This window comes from Oryctolagus cuniculus, chromosome X, assembly GCF_964237555.1.
Source record: "Oryctolagus cuniculus chromosome X, mOryCun1.1, whole genome shotgun sequence".
NCBI classification, from domain to species: Eukaryota; Metazoa; Chordata; class Mammalia; order Lagomorpha; family Leporidae; genus Oryctolagus; species Oryctolagus cuniculus.
Window position 1 is genome coordinate 23685948 of NC_091453.1, and position 18372 is coordinate 23704319.

Below are 18372 nucleotides of genomic sequence, written 5' to 3' on the forward strand. Positions count from 1 at the left end.
AAGGAATTGTTAGTCTTGGGCTTGGCAGACCAGCAAGCAGAGGTATGCCTTGGGCTAGAAAACTGTTTCCTTATTAGGCCCTGCTCTTTGCCCTGTCGGAGTTAGGGCTATAGAGAAATGAATACGTTTTGTGGGCAGTTTTTCTAGAGGGAAGGCTTTGGTTCCTAGATATTACCTGATGCTCTCACCACGGACAGCAATAGCTCAGACCGCTGTATTTGGAAGGGGTTATGCTCACATGGCACGCTGAAGGGAAATCTCCCTCCCCCCTCCATCGGGGTGGTGGGTGTGTGACAACACACTTGCTCTTTGAAAAGCAGCCGTGTGGTCTGGTTATTTTTAAAAGACAGGAGCCTCTGACCTTTTGAAGAACCAGCCGTTTCCTCTGCCCAAAAAGGAGACACTGAGCTGGAAAGGCATTCAGACCCCAATTTTGGGGTCTGTCGGTTGCAGTTTTTCAAAGGCAGTATGGTTTCCAGAGAGCAGGAACCAAGGGACTCTAGGACCCAGCGGCTTCGCGAGGGGCCAGCAGGGCCCGCCGTTGGAGCCCTGGCGCGGCGCTGCGCAGCTGTGTGAAGGCGCGGGTTCGCGGCCCGCCAGGGGCTGTCGCTGAAGAGACGCCGCGGGTAGTCTAGCGCGCGGGCGGCGCACGGTGCGCGTGGGCGTGTCCGGCGGGACGGCGCCGCTTGCCCCACCCTTGGCCGGCTCCGTCGCCCCCAGGCCCAGCTCGAGCGTACTGGCCCAGCGGCCGGGCCCGCGTGCCCTCAGCGGGCTGCGCAAAGCGCGGAACTGGTCAGGGCCGGGCATGCCGGGAGCCCCTCAGGCAACCGCCGCCCCCGCCACCGCCATCGCGTCCGCCCCTGGTGCGCGCCGCTGACGCGCGGAGATGAAATTCCCGGCCTCCGTGCTGGCGTCCGTGTTTCTGTTCGTGGCCGAGACGACGGCGGCGCTCTACCTGAGCAGCACCTACCGCTCGGCAGGGGACCGCATGTGGCAGGCGCTGACGCTGCTTTTCTCGCTGCTTCCCTGCGCGCTCGTGCAGCTCACGCTCCTCTTCGTGCACCGCGACCTCAGCCGCGATCGCCCGCTGGTGCTGCTGCTGCACCTGCTGCAACTCGGCCCCTTGTTCAGGTGCGTGTGCAAGCCCAGAGCCAACCCCGGGCCGCAGTACCCCCCTCCCGCCGCTCCCCTCACCTGCCCGAGGGGGGCGGGGCGGCCTTCTGGTAGGGACAGGTGACTGGGCCTGGGGCTGGGCCCAAAGCCGACCCGCCCTGCCCCCAGCCCCACCATTCCAGTCACGGGCATGCGACAGAGTCCTGGCGCAATAGTGACAATACTGAGGCCTTCTGCGTTTTTTGTTAGGTTCCATCAAATGAAATTGCCAACATTCACCTAAATTTTACCAAAAAAATGTCAGTTTCTTGTGGTTCAACCTCATCAGATACGTAACCTGCTCCGCGCTCAAGTAGGCCCTGGCAGGATTGCCTTGTGTGGCCACAAACCGTTGGGAAGTGTATTCTAAGCCTAGGTTGCAGTAAAAGCGTGTACAGGTAACAATTTCTCAACCATATGGCGCTTGTTGTGTGCCAGGCACTGTTCTAAGCGCTTGGCAAACATTTATTTATTTATTTCTCGTAAAGAAGTCTGGATATCCACACACCATGCTGTTCTCCTGGAGTTGTGATGAATATTGTGTGGTGTGGAAATATAAGGGGTCGTAGAAATGTCTTCCGGTCCTGACTTAGAAAACCAGATACTGAAGCTAACACAGTGTGCCATGAAGACAAAACGGTGCTGCGCACTAATAAAAACAGTGACTTTTCTGGAAATTAAATTTGTATTATGAACACAAAGCAAGTAGAAATATTTGGTAGTGAGACAGCCTTTGGCTTTTCTAAGGACCTTGAGGGGAGTTTAGAATGTGTTATTTTCATGTCTAGGAAAAAATGTCTTTCTGGATTAGAAATTAATTTATAATAATGAACTTTAAATATAGGTGACAGAGGAATTAGAAGAGATGGGAAGGCCAACGACACACCTTAGCTGCTAGGAAATTCAGGTTGTCAGGAACCTTTCTTAGTAGGAAATTTTTCTTCTCTTTCTCTGTGAGATACACACACACACTGGAGTAGCAAGACAGATCTTACAAAACTCTACTATAAAACTTGTGTACCTCATTTTAAAGACAAGCATCACAGCTGACACTCAGAATACTGAATTGAGCTTACGTACAGTCAGTGCAAACTGGGTGAACAAGTTTCCCAGCCTGCAGAAGTGCAGAATCCTAGAAAAGAGAAACAGGTAAGCGGGCAGGAATGAGAAGTTACTAATCACATGCTGATAGCCAGGGGAGAGTCAGGGCGGAAAAGGAAAAGGGAATGAGGGGACTTTCAAAAGTCCTGCACCTTGAAGCGATTTGGAGTAACAGGGAAAGGGGAACTGGCATTTCTCGAAACCTTCCTGTGCTGGATGGTTTGGTATGTACTCATATGCCTCCGTTCATTCGCTCCTCACCAGGAGGTACGTGTAATTGTCCCCATTTGATAGATGAGGAAAAGGAGGCCCCAGACCACATTTCTAACACTTCTTAAAAAAGGAGTAGGATTCATTAAGTAAGTTCCCTATGCTTTGTGAAAGAAAGGAAAGGAATATATAATCTATTTTATCAGTAGTTCTAAAGTTTGGTCATTTTGGCAAATAAAAAATTTAAACACAACATAAATAACCGTCCAAGTAAATGATAAAACCCAGTCATTGCCACCATTTAAAATGTTTCTAGATCAGAGTAGGCCAAGACAAAGCTAATGACGTATTATGTCTAAAAAAAGTATGACAAGTATAAACCTGAAGACAAAAAAATACACCAAGATGTTAAGAGTGGTAATTTTTAGGGGGGTGGTGTTATGAGTAACTATAATATTATCTTGAAAAAATAGAGCAGTATATAATTTTCTCCTTTATGATGTACTGTTCTATATTTTTGGTTTTTATAATAAAATATTTTAACTGTATTTAAGAAATAAAAATGTTTGGTGGTTTGAAGATATAACTTCTTAGCGATATAGAAAGTTTGAATACTATTTTTAAAAAACTCTATTTCCAGAAACTTCTGAATGGGTCATTGTTTTCTTGGGAGGAAAACAAAATAACAGATGAAAACCAAAACAAAAAGCAACCCCTTTCCATCAACAAGGAGTCTCATTCTAAGGCAGCTCATTCATTTCAAGGAGATATTGGACCCATGATCTTACAGCTGAGATATACAAAATGTGGTCTCAGCTTCCAGATGAAAAGAAAGATGATTTGCTCTTGTCTATGGCTACTACTTAATATCTTACTGAAATTTCTTCCTGCTAACTGTTTGATTCTGTTTTAACTCTAAGACATCAGTTTACATAAATATCACAATTCTTTCCCCCCAAACAAAAGGGAATTGTGGTGTTTCTCTCCTACCTCTTTATTGATGGGATTTAGTAATATTTCTGAAATGTTTAGGGGCAGTTTATTTCTATTTAAGTTCGAGTGGACACTAGCCAAACTCACGTTCTTTTTAGGTATATGCTGTTTTTCATGCAGCATGATAGCCCAGTAAAACTGCACTATATACATTAATTTTTACTGGCTAATACTGCTAACTAGGCTCTGCTCTTTCTTTCCTTTAGGGAGGCATTGAGATAGCACCATATTTCATTTATATCAGTCTTATATTTAAAACTGTATTTACAGTTTGTATAGTTGTTTCTACATTATGGCTGGGCTTAAGTAATACAAAATTTGTATAATGCCTTCAACTTAATTTTTTCAGTTTTAAGGAGAATCTTATTGATAATAAAAATAGATATTCTTGTGGGAAAATATCTTAGCCCCTCCAAAAAGCATTATGTTTATCTTTTTTCACAGTTATGTTAACTTTCAGAAATTAATTGGGAAGAGTAGATATAAATGAATTATAGATTCAGGGAATTTTCTCTTTTGTTACTAGCATGGCGAGGGAAAAAATGGTCCATGAAATTCTGAGTTTATAAAATACAGGCAAAGAAATTCCAGAAATCTTTACGGAACAATGCAAAATGATTTGCCATAGTGTTTCTCTTTATAGTAAACTTTCCAAAGGATATAAAATAATAGTCTACATTTTAAGAGCACTTCTCATTTACAATGAGAAATGTATGCTTTTACATACAATATTTAGTTCCATCCACTGAAAAACCCTTTGAGCTCTCATTATCTTATTTTTACAGTCCATGAATTGAGGCACAGTGAGATTAAGCAAGTGGCTCTTCAAAGGTCTCACGGCATTTTTTATTTAACTAGTTTGGTTCCTGTGTAGCCTAGCAGGGCATGTGTGTCATAGGAAGATAACGTGGCTTATAGGAAATCATCATCAGTTTCTTCTTTGGAAAAAGTCTTTATTGGAGTCTCTGGTATCACAAGTTATTTGTGTTGGCACCAACATGTGTGTTTTCATCTGGGAAATAACCTCCTAGTGTTACTTTAAAAAAAAAAGATTTTTTTTTTATTTGAAAGACTGAGTTAGAGAGAGAGAAAAGGGGAGGGGGGAGAGAGCACAAGACTTTCATCTGCTGGTTCACTCCCCAAATGGCCCCAGTGGCCAAGGCTGCTTTCCCAGGCACGTTAGCAAGGAGCTGGATCTGAAGTGGAACAGTCTAGACTCAAACTGGCCCTCATATGGGATGCTGTCATTATAGGTGGCAGCTTAACTCATTACACCACAATGCTGGTCCCTTTTATCAGTTTTTTTAATGATTATTGGTGGGCCCTTTCATTATTTTTTTGCACACCTACTACATGTAAATGTCTATGCTAAGAAAAATGAGTTACCTGGGACAACAGCAGATTAGGAGAAGGTCTACCTGTGCCATTAGCTCATTCTGAGACCTTCTCATTTCCACTGATTGATTAGTGAAGTTTCATTTTGTCTGCAATTCTATCATTGCTCCCTGTTTCATACAGTCTCCTTGGCACCAAGAGAATTGCTTTCTCCTGTGAACCCTCATTACATTCATTCAGTTCTTAACATGTGTTGGTGTTTTATTAGTTATTTCAGCCTTTAAAAACACTAAGCTTGATTTTCTTATGCAAGTCAAACATTTGTTGTTGAAATGACAGAAGAGCACAAAACAGATATGCTCAATGAAGGCAATCAAACCTCTGATTGGACTCCCTAAGAAAAAATTCTTCAGGTTTTTGGTGTATATTAATATTTTGTGGTTTGCTTCTAAACTATCTTACTAAACTAAAAAGTGGTTTGCTTTTAAACTATCTCCGTGGGAAAAGAAGTCCTGATGTTCAGTGTTTGCTGATTTCTGTAATGTATAGCTCCCACCATGTCCATTCAAGCTACCAATTATTTAACAGCTAGCTCACAAAATTCTAATTTCACAGTTGGCTGTCTTCAGTCAGTACAAGCCAGCTCAAACATTCCACTCTTGGTATGTATATAACTTGTAGATATTTATATATGCATGTGATTCTCATTCTACAAAAACTGGAATTTTCTATATATACTCTAATATCCTTCTTTCGTTTACCAAGTATGTTAAAAATATTTTATGCTGATAGATGTATTTTTAAGCCATTTATTTTAAGGACTGCCTAATTTTTTAATGGATATATTATGATATGTAAAATTATTCTATTTTGGGGACCTTTAGAGTATTCTGAGTTTTGCTATTACAAATATGCTGTGATTCAAATTTATGCAGAATGGTTTCCTTCTAAATGAGATAATATATGAGAACATATTTGATAAACTAAAAATGCCATGTATAAATGTTAGTTCTTTTCATTATTTATTATTGTGTATATGTCCCATTATCTAATTTAAATGGTGTACACTTCTGAATGAGGCAGAACTATTTAGCTGTCTTTGCATTCTCCATAGCACTGAGTAAAATGCATCAGCACTCATCACTCAGTTGAGAATAAAGATGATAATCTGTTTATTGTATCTTCTAATCCTTGTTGTGGTTGGTGGTCCTATAGCAATAGCAGGGGTGCGGAACCTTTTGTCTGACAAGGGCCATTTGGATATTTATAAGATCATTCATGGGCCAAACAAAATGATCAACTTAAAAATTAACCTGCTATAGATGTATTGAATTTTGATTCCTGCCTGCAGTTGCCTTGGCAGGGCCAGGCCAAATGATTTCATGGGCCTTTTATGGCCCACGGGCCAGACGTTCCCCACCACTGTCCTAAGCATGAAATGGCTGGGTCTCATATAGTCCTCAGGTATAGATTTTAACTTTTCCTCAGAGGAAATTTCAGTTGGACCAGCTGGGCTTGGTCTGTTGACAGGAACTTCATTAACATTATTTTCAACTGAACAAACTGGTCCATGCTGTTTTACATGTTTTCATCTAATATCTTAAAATATCTTTGACCTCACTGGGAAAAATTTAGTAGACAAACCTGTCTGCCCTTTTCCCTCTCCTTCTCCCTTCCCCCACCTCCAACACACACACACACACACACACACACAGAGCTACAGGCCTTCTTTTTCCCAGGAACAAATGAACAAAAGTAACCACAAAATACATCTGCTTTGTACTCACCAGAAAAGTTCCTGCAAGCTTTATTATTTCAAATTATGAATGTATTCTCCTTGCCATAGTTGCCTTGGGTAAGAGTATGAAGTTAACAGCATGCAATAAAATAGATGAAGCTGTAAAATCTTCTGGCAGTGTTATAAAAGTACATTTTTTGGGGAATGGAGAGAATTCCTTTAACAATTTTTAAACCTACGGCCCTGAGCACTTTTCTTACTCCTACAAAAAACAGCATTTTATTATTTATTATTTATTTATTTCCCCCAGCATTTTATTAATGTTTTTAAGCATACAGGGAAAAAAATGAAAGAACACTACAGTGAACACCTAAGTGTCAGCCACACAGATTCTACAGTTAATATTTTGTTTCACAATCCGTCCATTTATCAGTCTCTCTATGTGTGTACTTCAAAGTTAATCATAGGAATCAGTATGCTTTCTCTCTTCAGCATTCATATCCGTTACCTGCAGAGGAAATCCCAGCCTTAAAAGTCTGATAGAGATCTCAGTCTTAAAAGTCTGATATTCTCTCAGTCTGGAGAGGTTACTGGTTAAATTTCCTTCCCTAGGACAGGCTTGCAATTCCATAAATCAGACATCCCTGGCAGCCCCCAGCTGTGATTAGCTTTGCCCTGTCAGGGATTATGAAAACACAGAGATAGGTAATATGTCACAGTCTTGCAGTGAAATGCTACCTGTCAAGCTGCCCTGTGCTGAGGTAGGGGGTGGAGTCTCCCCATCACAGCTCCTGCTTTACCAGGGGGTGATTTGAAGCATCTATGGAATGTGGGACATTTGTATATACACTAAATTATCACCATCTTTCATAGTAATATGACAGAGTAGATATTATCTCTGCTTTATCATTGAGGAAAAGAGCTGAGGGTGGGGTAAGGTGACTTTCCCAGGGTTACACAGCTAATATGTGTGAAGAAGGGAAATTGAACATTTTTCTATGGCTCTGGAGTCTGAACCCCTTCTCATTCTCTAGTAGGTTTCCTTGCCTTCGTGGCTTTCAGGGTTACCTCTCAATTTGATTCCCACTCAATTCACATTGGGCTGCTGGAGGGCCTCAAGAGGACTGTATTCTCAGAATTGGTCTTTAGAGTGGATGATTTAGAGGAGTTGACTGTATTCCAGAGTGGCCAAGTCAAGGTTTTGAGAATCAGGTTAAAGAAGCAAGCTGATGGAGAAAAGAAAAAAACAAAAACAAGCAAACAAACAAAAAACAGAAAATCCTGCTTGTCGCCTGTCTCTAATTATATGACTTGCTGATATTTTTTCCAGGTGTTTTGAAGCCTTCTGCATCTACTGTCAGTCCAGTCACAATGAAGAGCCTTATGTCAGCATCACCAAGAAGCGGCAGATCCCCAAGAATGGCCTCTCTGAGGAGATTGAAAAGGAGGTGGGCCAGGCCGAAGGCAAGCTCTTCACCCACCGCTCTGCATTCAGCCGGGCATCGGTGATCCAGGCTTTCCTGGGCTCAGCCCCCCAGCTGACCCTGCAGCTGTATATAAGTGTCTTGCAGCAGCATGTCACTGTTGGAAGATGTATGTATCTTTTTAATTTCTTCCCACATTTGGGGGTCCAAATAGGAAGCAAAGCATGCAGTGATTTTTGTTTCATTCATACTTAGATTTAGTCCTGAGTTTGTGTTCTAGTTGTTAAAACTCAAAATTTAGTGATTTAAAATAATAATGTTTATTTCATTTTTAAATCTGCATTTGGGGCTGGGCTTACTGTGGATCAGTAAGCTGGGATGGCTCAGAGATTGGGGGGCTAGAATCCATTGAAGGCACATTCACTTACATGACTTGTTGCTCATATGTCTTGATGCTAGCTGTTGTTGGGGGTTCTTAGATCTTCTCGATTTGATCTCTGTTTGTGGACAAGTGTGATTCAGGAGTTTTACTCCTGAGAGACTAGGTCCAAGTCTGGACAGGACGGAGAATAACTTAGTAGCCTGTGCAAGTTCATACCTCTGTATTTCTAGTGGGGGGTGAAAATGTACACAGGAACACACCCTTTGTCTGGGGATGGCCGACTGGACTACTAGGAGGTATCTGTGCCTAACCATGCCATCCCCCCCCCCCCAAAAAAAAAAGTGGCTCAGAGCCAAACCATTATATAACAGGGTTGTGGGCAACTAGCCAAACAGGTGGGTCTGTTGGTTACCATGACATCAGTTGCCATAGAGGCATAAAGATAAGAGGGCAAGGGCACAAAGGTGTGGGAACTTGATAAATATCATCTTCACAACAATGTTGGGCTTCCTCACAGTGTGACTGCTTCCAAGGGCAAGTGTCCTAAAAGCAACAGAGGGCCAGGTGGAGGTTAATCGTCTTTTTTTTTAAGATTTATTTATTTGAAAGGCAGAGTTACAGAGAGGCAGAGACAGAGAGAAAGAGAGAGAGAGGTCTTCCATCTGCTGGCTCACTCCCCAAATGGCCACAACAGCCGGAGCTGGGCCTATCCAAAGCCAGGAGCCAGGAGATTCTTCCAGGTCTCCTGCGTGGGTACAGGGGCCCAAGGACTTGGACCTTCTTCTACTGCTTTCCCAGGCCATAGCAGAGAGCTGGATGTGAAGTGGAGCAGCTGGGACTCGAACAGGTGCCCATATGGGATGCCGGCACTGCAGGTGGTAGCTTTACCCACTGTGCCACAGTGCTGGCCCCACTAATCATCTTTTGTGACCCAGCTTTGGTAGTCATGGGACATCACTTGCTGCCTTCTGTTTTCTGAAGGATTCACATACTTCTGCTGAGGTTCAAGAAAAGCACAGGGAAGTAAATTGATTCTTGCTGGGGAATGACAGAGTTCTGGAAGAGCATGTAGGACCAAAAATACCACTGTGGCCCCTTTTTTTTTAAGATTTATTTATTTTATTCGAAAGTCAGCATTACACAGAGAGAAGAGAGAGAGAGAGGTCTTCCATCCGTTGGTTTACTCCCCAGTTGACCGCAATGGCCAGAGCTGTGCCAATCTGAAGCCAGGAGCCAGGAGCCTCTTCCAGGTCTCCCACGTGGGTGCAGGGGCCCAAGGACCTGGGCCATCCTATACTGCTTTCCCAGGCCACAGCAGAGAGCAGGATTGGAAGTGGAGCACCCGGGACTAGAACCGGTGCCATATGGGATGAAGATTTATTTTTTATTTATTTGAAAGGCAGGGTTGGGGGGGGAGATCTTCCATCTGCTGGTTCGCTCTCCAAATAGGGCACAAAGGCCAGGGCTGGACCAGGCCAAAGCCAGGAGCCAGGAACCAAATCCAGTTCTCCCACATGGATGGCCCTGGCCCAAGCAATTGGATCATCTTCCACTGTCTTCCAAGGCACATTAGCAAGGAGCTGGATCAGAAATGAAGCACCCAGGACTGGAACCCACATACTTCTGAGATGCTGGCATCAAAGGCTGTGGCTTAACCTGCAGAACCATAATGCCAACCCCAAGTATATTAGATTTGAAATGAACACAATTTTCTAAGCTTTGGGCTATTCTCATATCACCAAACTAAGAGCAGATTTTTATTAAGTCAGTTTTCAAAACAAACAAATCAACCTCTATTTGCATTAGGCATATAAGTGAAAAGGCTTCAAATTTTGAAGGGGAAACACCCCTCCACCCACAATGTTAGTATTGTAGATAAATTAAAAACCAGATATTCTGTTAAGTTTTATAAATCTGAATTTCATTCTTCTTGGTATCACTCTGTGCAATTTTTTCCTCCTCTTGCCTACCCTGTGGACTGAATGGTAAAATTTTTTTTATTCATGGCAGGTTATAGGATATTTGCCTGTTAGAGCTATATCCCTTATCCAGGTTATCTGAACCTGATTCTTAAGATATGAATCAGGATCTTAAGTAGAGGCCTTGAACTTTGTTGGATTAACATTTATATGAAAATGTCTTCTATGTATTCTGGTAGACAGTAAGTACTCAATAAATACAGCAGCATTTTTGTTCTCTGAGGACTTTTAACTGAAATGGGTCTTCACCAAGGTGAGTTCTCTGCATACCACTAAACCCTTTTCCAAGTTTCTTATTTTTCTCTTTGTGTCCAGGGACACAAAGAGAAGTCAGATATGATGATAGCCTGTGTGATTTTTACAAATAGATTTAATTTATTTTGTCAAGTTTTTGATAGCGATGACAGTTTTATAGTTGAAAGATTAGCAAACTACAACCCTTGGGCCTAATCTAGGCACTGCCTATTTTTATAAAGAAAGTTTTATTAGAACACAGTTGTACCCTTTCATTTTTGTTTTGGCTGTGGTGATTTCAGGGTGGGGATAGTTGCAGAAGATATCAGATATCTCATAAAGCCTAAAATATTTACTTCCTTCCTTGCTTCTTACAAGAAACCTTGACAACCCTTGTCCAAGTTGTGCAGACAGTACTCCATTTGGGAAAAAGAAACCTATCTTGTAAAATACCAGTGTCATTAGGGATGTCTGAGATGTAACCTAAGAACTTGGAAAAATATAAGTTCTCAGAGTTAAATGATAAAGCAATTGGATATGTATAAAGACAGTAGACATGCTCTTGTTAAAAGACAGATAGCTGCCATATAGGAAGGTCTTAAGTAACTGCAATCATTGCCTTAACATTTCTGAAGAAGGAACGCCCTACCCTGAAGCGGCAAGGCTGGTAGAAATGGAGCATGGTTCAGGGTCTGCCGTATGTTTAATCTTTTTTTTTTTTTTTTTTTGACAGGCAGAGTGGACAGTGAGAGAGAGAGACAGAGAGAGAAAGATCTTCCTTTGCCGATGGTTCACCCTCCAATGGCCGCCGCTGCAGCCGGCGCACCGCGCTGATCCTGGCAGGAGCCAGGAGCCAGGTGCTTTTCCTGGTCTCCCATGGGGTGCAGGGCCCAAGCACCTGGGCCATCCTCCACTGCACTCCCTGGCCATAGCAGAGAGCTGGCCTGGAAGAGGAGCAACTGGGACAGAATCCGGTGCCCCGATCGGGACCAGAACCCAGTGTGCCGGCGCCGCTAGGTGGAGGATTAGCCTATTGAGCCACGGCGCCGGCTTGCCGTATGTTTAAGAATGCATTTGGCCAGCGCCACGGCTCAATAGGCTAATCCTCCACCTAGCGGCGCCGGCACACTGGGTTCTGGTCCCGATCGGGGCACCGGATTCTGTCCCAGTTGCTCCTCTTCCAGGCCAGCTCTCTGCTCTGGCCCGGGAGGGCAGTGGAGGATGGCCCAAGTGCTTGGGTCCTGGCACCCGCATGGGAGACCAGGAGAGGCACCTGGCTCCTGGCTTTGGATCGGTGCAGCGTGCTGGCCATAGCGGCCATTTGAGGGGTGAACCAACAGAAAAAGAAAGACCTTTCTCTTTCTCTCTCTCTCTCTCACTGTCTAACTCTGCCTGTCCAAAAAAAAAAAAAAAAAAAAAAAGACGCTAATTTCTCTGGAAAATGGAAAATGGATTGGAAGGGAATGAGGGGAGAAACAGAGGCCAGTAAATGGGCTTGTTACCAGGTGAGAATGATAATGGCAAGTGATAATAGAGGGGACTATTGGAGCAATAATAAGGATGTCTAGGGCCAGCGCCATGGCTCACTTGGTTAATCCTCCGCCTGCAGTGCCAGCATCCCATATTGGCACCTGGTTCTAGTCCCGGTTGCTCCTCTTCCAGTCCAGCTCTCTGCTGTGGCCTGGGAGGGCAGTGGAGGATGGCCTAAGTGCTTGGGCGCCTGTACCCGCGTGGGAGACCAGGAAGAAGCACCTGGCTCCTGGCTTTGGATCGACATAGCTCCGGCCGTAGAGGCCATTTGGGGGGTGAACCAATGGAAGGAAAACCTTTCTCTCTGTCTCTCTCACTGTCTAACTCTATCTGTCAAATAAATAAATTAAAAAAAGGATATCTAAGTGGCATAATGTCTAAAATGAGAGTGGGGCAGAGGGAGATGTCAAGAATGGTTCCCAGGTTTATGTCATGGGAAGTTAAGGCCATGAATCCTCATTTATATTAGTAAAATCATCTGGAGAAGGAACAGGTGTAGGATATGTTTTTGTTTTTGTTTTCAGTTTCAGGTTTTTTTGTTTGAAAAAAGATGTATTTATTTATTTGAAAGGCAGAGTTACAGTGAGAGGGAGAGGCAGAGAGAATCTTCCATCCACTGGTTCACTCCCCAAATGATGGCAACAGGTGGGCTTGGGCAAGACTGAAGCTGGGAGCCAGATCTCCTACATGGGTGGCGGGGCCCCAAGCACTTGGGCCATCTTCTGCTGCTTTCCCAGGTGCATTAGCAGGAATCGGGAACAGCCCAGACTTGAACCGTCACCCATCTGGATGCCTGTGCTGCAGACAGCAGCTTCACTCACTGCACTACAGCATCAGGCCCAAGTTTGATTTTTTTTAAAATGAATGTGTTTTGATGATTCTCTTTAACTCATGAGAGAACAAGTAGATGTCAAAACCAACTCAAAAGAAAATCCAGAGAACAGAGAACAGATATATTGACCAGGGATGTTTAATTAATATGTAAACAGAGGTAAAACTGGTTTTATTACAGCATGAGAGGGAGATGATTGAACTTCTATTGAATGTGACATGGTGCATGTCTGTCAGTGAAATATAGCTTACAAAGGGATGTAAATGAGTTCACAGGCAATGCAAGGCTTGAATCAGAGAACCTGTGGTGGAATCCTAAAGACAGGGTAGTCTTTCCATTGAGACATATTTTTTTTTTAAACTTTTATTTAATGAATATAAATTTCCAAAGTACAGCTTATGGATTACAATGGCTTCCCCCCCATACCGTCCCTCCCACCCGCAACCCTCCCCTTTCCCACTCCCTCTCCCCTTCCATTCACATCAAGATTCATTTTCGATTCCATTGAGACATATTTTTAAAAGATTTAAAAGTTTTATTTGTTTATTTGAAAGGCAGAGAGATCTTCCATCTACTGGTTCACTCCTAAATACCTGGTCTGAGCCGTTCCGAAGCCAAGAGCCCAAAACTCCATCCAGGTCTACCACTTGGGAGGTGCAGGGTTCAATAATTTAGCCATCAGCTGCTGCCTTCCCAGGTCCATTAGCAGGGAGCTGGATCATAAGCAGAGTAGTCATGACTTGAACCAGGCATGGGATGCTTGCTTCTCAAGTGGCAACTTGACCTGCTGTGCTCAGTGCCTGAACTGAAACACTTTCTTGTTTGTTTTTTGCTAGAATGATAAAGTCAAGTAGAAAGTTAGAGTTCCCTCAGAAAGAAGGTTTAATCACTAGGGTGACCAGGCTAACATGATGGGTATTTCTAGTCTCAGGCTTGGTTAGGACCCAGTGGACAGAAATGACATTTCTAAGTGTAGGTTGTCACAAAGGCAATTCCCCGACTAGCAAGTGGCTGGAACACAGAGACATAGAGGGTGGGAATAAGTGCTGGTATCTTGAGAGGCCCAGGCCAGCAATAAAACCAGTTTAGCCAGCTGGAGCAAAACCCAGTAACCATTGTGCCTCAGAAAAATGCAGTCAGAACTCTACAGGCATTAGGAAGCCAACCTTTGCCTGCTCTGCGAGAGCCCAAATACAGTTCCCCATAGCCATGTGAACAACTTCTACCAAAAGGGGCACTATGTCTGGTGTCTGAGCTCATCACACCTATTTTCCTGGCTAGTGTTCTCGAGCCCCTGATGACAAACATCCTTGAGCTGGTAGACAAAGAGGCCCGCAAGAACGGCAAGGTGTGAATCACCCCAGGTCACCTGGAGAAGGCAGGGGAAAACAACTAGCAGCTCAGCTACACTTTCAGGCATAACACTAACTCTCAGGTTGTTGAAGCGTCCCAACCTGAGTAGAATCAGTGATACCTGTGTTTGAGAGCCTCGCTGGACCTCACCACTGCTTTGTTCAGCCCCCAGAACTCCCATAGATACAGGAGCCTGTGCTGTTCCCATCATCCAACGTTATTAGTGTTTAATCAATGCCAGTGATCTTGAATCCTCTCGTTTTTGTCATTGTGAGTTGGAGGTATTCATGAGACATCCAGTGTAGTGATCCCATAGAGACCTGGATGGGTGGAAGGGTGGCCGGTGTGGCGTGTTTGAATCAGGTATTTTAGAGGAATAGTTTCCAATGACGGAGGTGGGGAGTTGGGGGGAGGAGCTGGATGTAGTATAAAGCAGAGATTTTCCCATTGTCTCCGAGTGAGGAAGGCCTTGGGTGGCCTCAGAACTCTCAGCATGATGCGGGTAACTGGAGTGGAGCTGGAGATCATGATGAGTTGTGAAAAGCACTTTTGTTCTTTTAAATCTTTAGTTTTTTATTGAAAAGGCAGAGAGAGAAATCATGTATCCATTGATTCACTCCTCAAATGCCCACAACACCAGGACTGGTGTCAGGCTGATTCCAGGAGCCAGGTAGAAACCAGATCTCCCACATGGGTGGCAGGAACCCAACTCTTTGACCCATCACTTGCTCCCTCGCAGAATGAACATTAGCAGGAAGCTAGAATCAAGATGGGACGGAGAGGGGAGGGGGCGGTGTTGTGATGCAGCCAGTTTAGCCACTGCTTGCAACACTGGCATCCCATATCTGACTACTGGTTTAAGTCCCAGTTGCTCTGCTTCTTATCCAGCTTCCTGCTTATGAGCCTGAGAAAGCAGCAGAACATGGTCCAAATACTTGGGTCCCTGCCACCCACGTGGGAGACCTGGATGGAACTCTGGGTTCTTGCCTTTGGCCTGGACCAGCCCCACTGTTATGGTAACTGGATGGAAGATTCTCTCTCTCTCTCCCTCCCTCCCTCCCTCTCTACTCCTCTTTTCCTGTCACACTGCCTTTCGAATAAATAAAATAAATCTTTTTTAAAAGGGAGTGGAGCTAAGACTTAAATACAGACACTCCATTGTGGGACATGGACTTCCCATGGGCACCTAAACAATTACCCCCACAGAAGGCTTTATTCATGATAGGGAAGATTGAAAGTAAGAAGGCAATGACAAGAGATATGGAGTGGACAGGGTGGCACACTGGTTGGCATGGACTTAATGAGATGGGTTTTACATGAATATTGAGGAGTGATAGGGAGATCATGGGGAAATATACCAAAAAGGAGTTATGGTCAGCTTGATTTGTATATTATTTATTTATACCCTGCCTCATTCCAAAAAAATAATTTGAGGCAATGATTAGTAGCTAGTGCTGTGATACTTTGTGGAATATATCCTTCTGTCCTCTTGTAAACATTGGTAGATTAAATAGTGATAGTATATAAAAGCTGTGATATGGCCTAATACAGTTGTTTACATTAGTTCTTAATGGTTATTAATTACTAATGAATGGACAATTCAATGTCATTAACAGATAAAATGCATAACTAATAATCATATATTTGATAGAGCAGCAAAGAGTTACCAAGTGGCCAAACATGTTTTGAGAAATATAAGAATAACCTGTGTAATTCTGTGCCAAGTGATAGACTGAAAAGCACATCTAATACTTTCAAAAATTTAATGCCCTATATAAAAAGATGTCTCAAGGAGTGCAACAATCTGGCCCCTTGCCCATGAGTGTCCACATTTGAGGTTTTCACTGATCCTTGGGTCCTCTAGGGCCACCCCCTGTTGCCTGCTGGCCTTTCATACAGGGCTAGTCTGAGGCTGCCTTGTCAGTTCTCACAACAGTCAGAAGACTTGAGTTCCAGATCCCAGTTCACCTTCTGGCCATGTGGCCTCAGGCCTTTATCTCTTCCTTTTGAGCAGGTTTCTTCATGTGTAAATGGGGTAATACAGGGCCCCCCATCTTTGGATTTCGTAAGTAGTCACCTCCACTTAGTTGATCCAAGGATGGTGCCAGAATTGCCCCTCTACTCTCTGAAGTGAAGCGTCTTTATATCTAGGACATGGGATTCTCATATTTCAGTGATCTTCAGTTGAAAGTGAGTGCCTCTGGGATGGGTAATGTCAGGAAAGTCATCATTATGCTCAGATCTTGACATGTTGGTTAAATAGCTATCTGATGTTGAAAATTGTTCAATTGTGGCTTGTAACTCTGGCTTGTTGTAGCACAGAACATAGACCCCTGCATACTGTACTGAGTACACATCTGAAGAACTAATTCAAAGTATAGGAAGCCATAGTAGGTAGTGTAAACCATGTTGGAGTAGCAGTTCTTTGTGGTCAATTACAGTCCATGCAGTATTCTACACCTGTGGTCATTGTGAGTCTCATAAGAAGCCAGGCTTCCTGGGCTGTTTCTGGTGTTTGAAGTTTAGCTTAAATGATCCCCTGCGGACAAGCCCTCTGCATGGGTGGCTCAGCAGCAGATAGGCACTATACATGCTGTGCTCACCTGTGCTTGTGCGTTTCACAGCAATATGGGGCATCAACTATAGAGCGGCACTCTAGTCCAGCTTCCTGCCAGCTCCCCTTCCACACATGCAAGGAATCCTACCCTCAGGGGAGAATGGAAGCAGAGTGAGAATCATTGCCTCTGGGAAGGCATTAATGCATCCGAATTTAGCCCCCTTGTGCATCTAAAATGCAGGAAGGGGAATGGTGAGGAAGGAGTCTCTCTAGCCTGAGTCATGTAGAAAGAGCATCATTGGTGAACAGGACCCTGTTGGCAGAGGTCCTGAAAACTGAAAACCCAAGGCAGCAACAGCAGAAGCTGAAGCCAGGTAGGTCTGCGATCACAAGCTATGTCAGGATGGGACAGGGGCCAATGCAGGTCAACAGGGCAGTAAACATGTGGCAGAAGAGATGAGCCCAAGGATCGAGCCTGAGCGTAAGTTGGAGGTTAAAGGTAACTGAAAAATTGGGTAAACATGAGGCCTATTAACCAGCGTGACCTCCCTCTGAGGGCATCCCTCAGGAACAGAAGCATTTCAAAGATCCAGGTCCGCTGTTCCCTGTATGTGACAGATCCTGCAAGATGTGCCCAGAGGGAGATTGCCTGACTCTTTAGAAAGGAACTTGGGAGCCTGGAATAGGGTTATAGAAAAAGGGATCCTTTACCAACTTCAAATAAGTTATTTCCTGAAGGACTAATTGCCAAATGGCAACTTGTGACCAAGTCTGGATAACTTATGGGTTTGCTATTGTTACACAGACATCTTCAATCAGTATTAGAAAGCTGTGGACATTTACAGATCAAAGACTTTTTACCTGAAAGTCTTGATTTCTGAATTTTTCTTAAGAAACCAACTTGGATGTATACATGATTACAGTTGCATAGAAATAGATAGATGCTGCCCTTATAAGACTAGGTCTCTGGTTTGCCACAGTCCTCAGTCTTCCCCATTCAGTCCCATATCAGACCCACTTCACTAATTTATAGTAACTTGCCACTATATATACTTGAGTTTGTTACTTCCACCATAAATTAATTGTATTCACAGGAATCTTTTTATTTAATGAATTAGTATGGCACAGTGATTTTAAAACTATCTTTGGCAAAGGGCAAGCATTAGAAACTTTTCTTGTTTCAGTTCATTGGGAACTGATAATGTGGTCCTCCTTCACAAGACTAGTATGCAGCTCATATTTGATTTAGCACTTGAGTTCAACTACACTGGGCCTGGTACATACTATGTTCAGCAAGACACAGCCACTCAAATATCATGACAAAGTCAGATTGCTATATGGATTCCTAAACAACAACTCGCAGTTTCCATATTTATTGAAGCTGACCAGTAAAAACAGTGCATTTACCAGTACTAGTCCACTCATAGTTTGAATAGATTAGGAGAATGAATTTATTATTTTACCAGTTTGATTTTCAGTTTCACAAAAGGCAGTAAACAAGACCTGCATTTGGTATCATTTTAGTAGTTCTTCAGACTCCTGCACAGAAATG

At 43.5% G+C, this 18372-nt stretch overlaps 1 protein-coding gene across 1 annotated transcript in view; it reads left to right on the forward strand.

Moving 5' to 3' along the window:
• Positions 1-660: 660 nt before the first annotated feature.
• The window catches only part of XK (X-linked Kx blood group antigen, Kell and VPS13A binding protein), a 58165-nt gene continuing 40453 nt past the window's right edge, over positions 661-18372 (forward strand). Inside the window, exons 1-2 of the mRNA XM_002719830.5 lie at positions 661-1131; positions 7860-8122. Of these exons, the coding sequence (XP_002719876.1) occupies positions 887-1131; positions 7860-8122 (508 nt within the window). The 5' untranslated portion in view covers positions 661-886. The remainder of the gene's footprint in view (positions 1132-7859; positions 8123-18372) is intronic.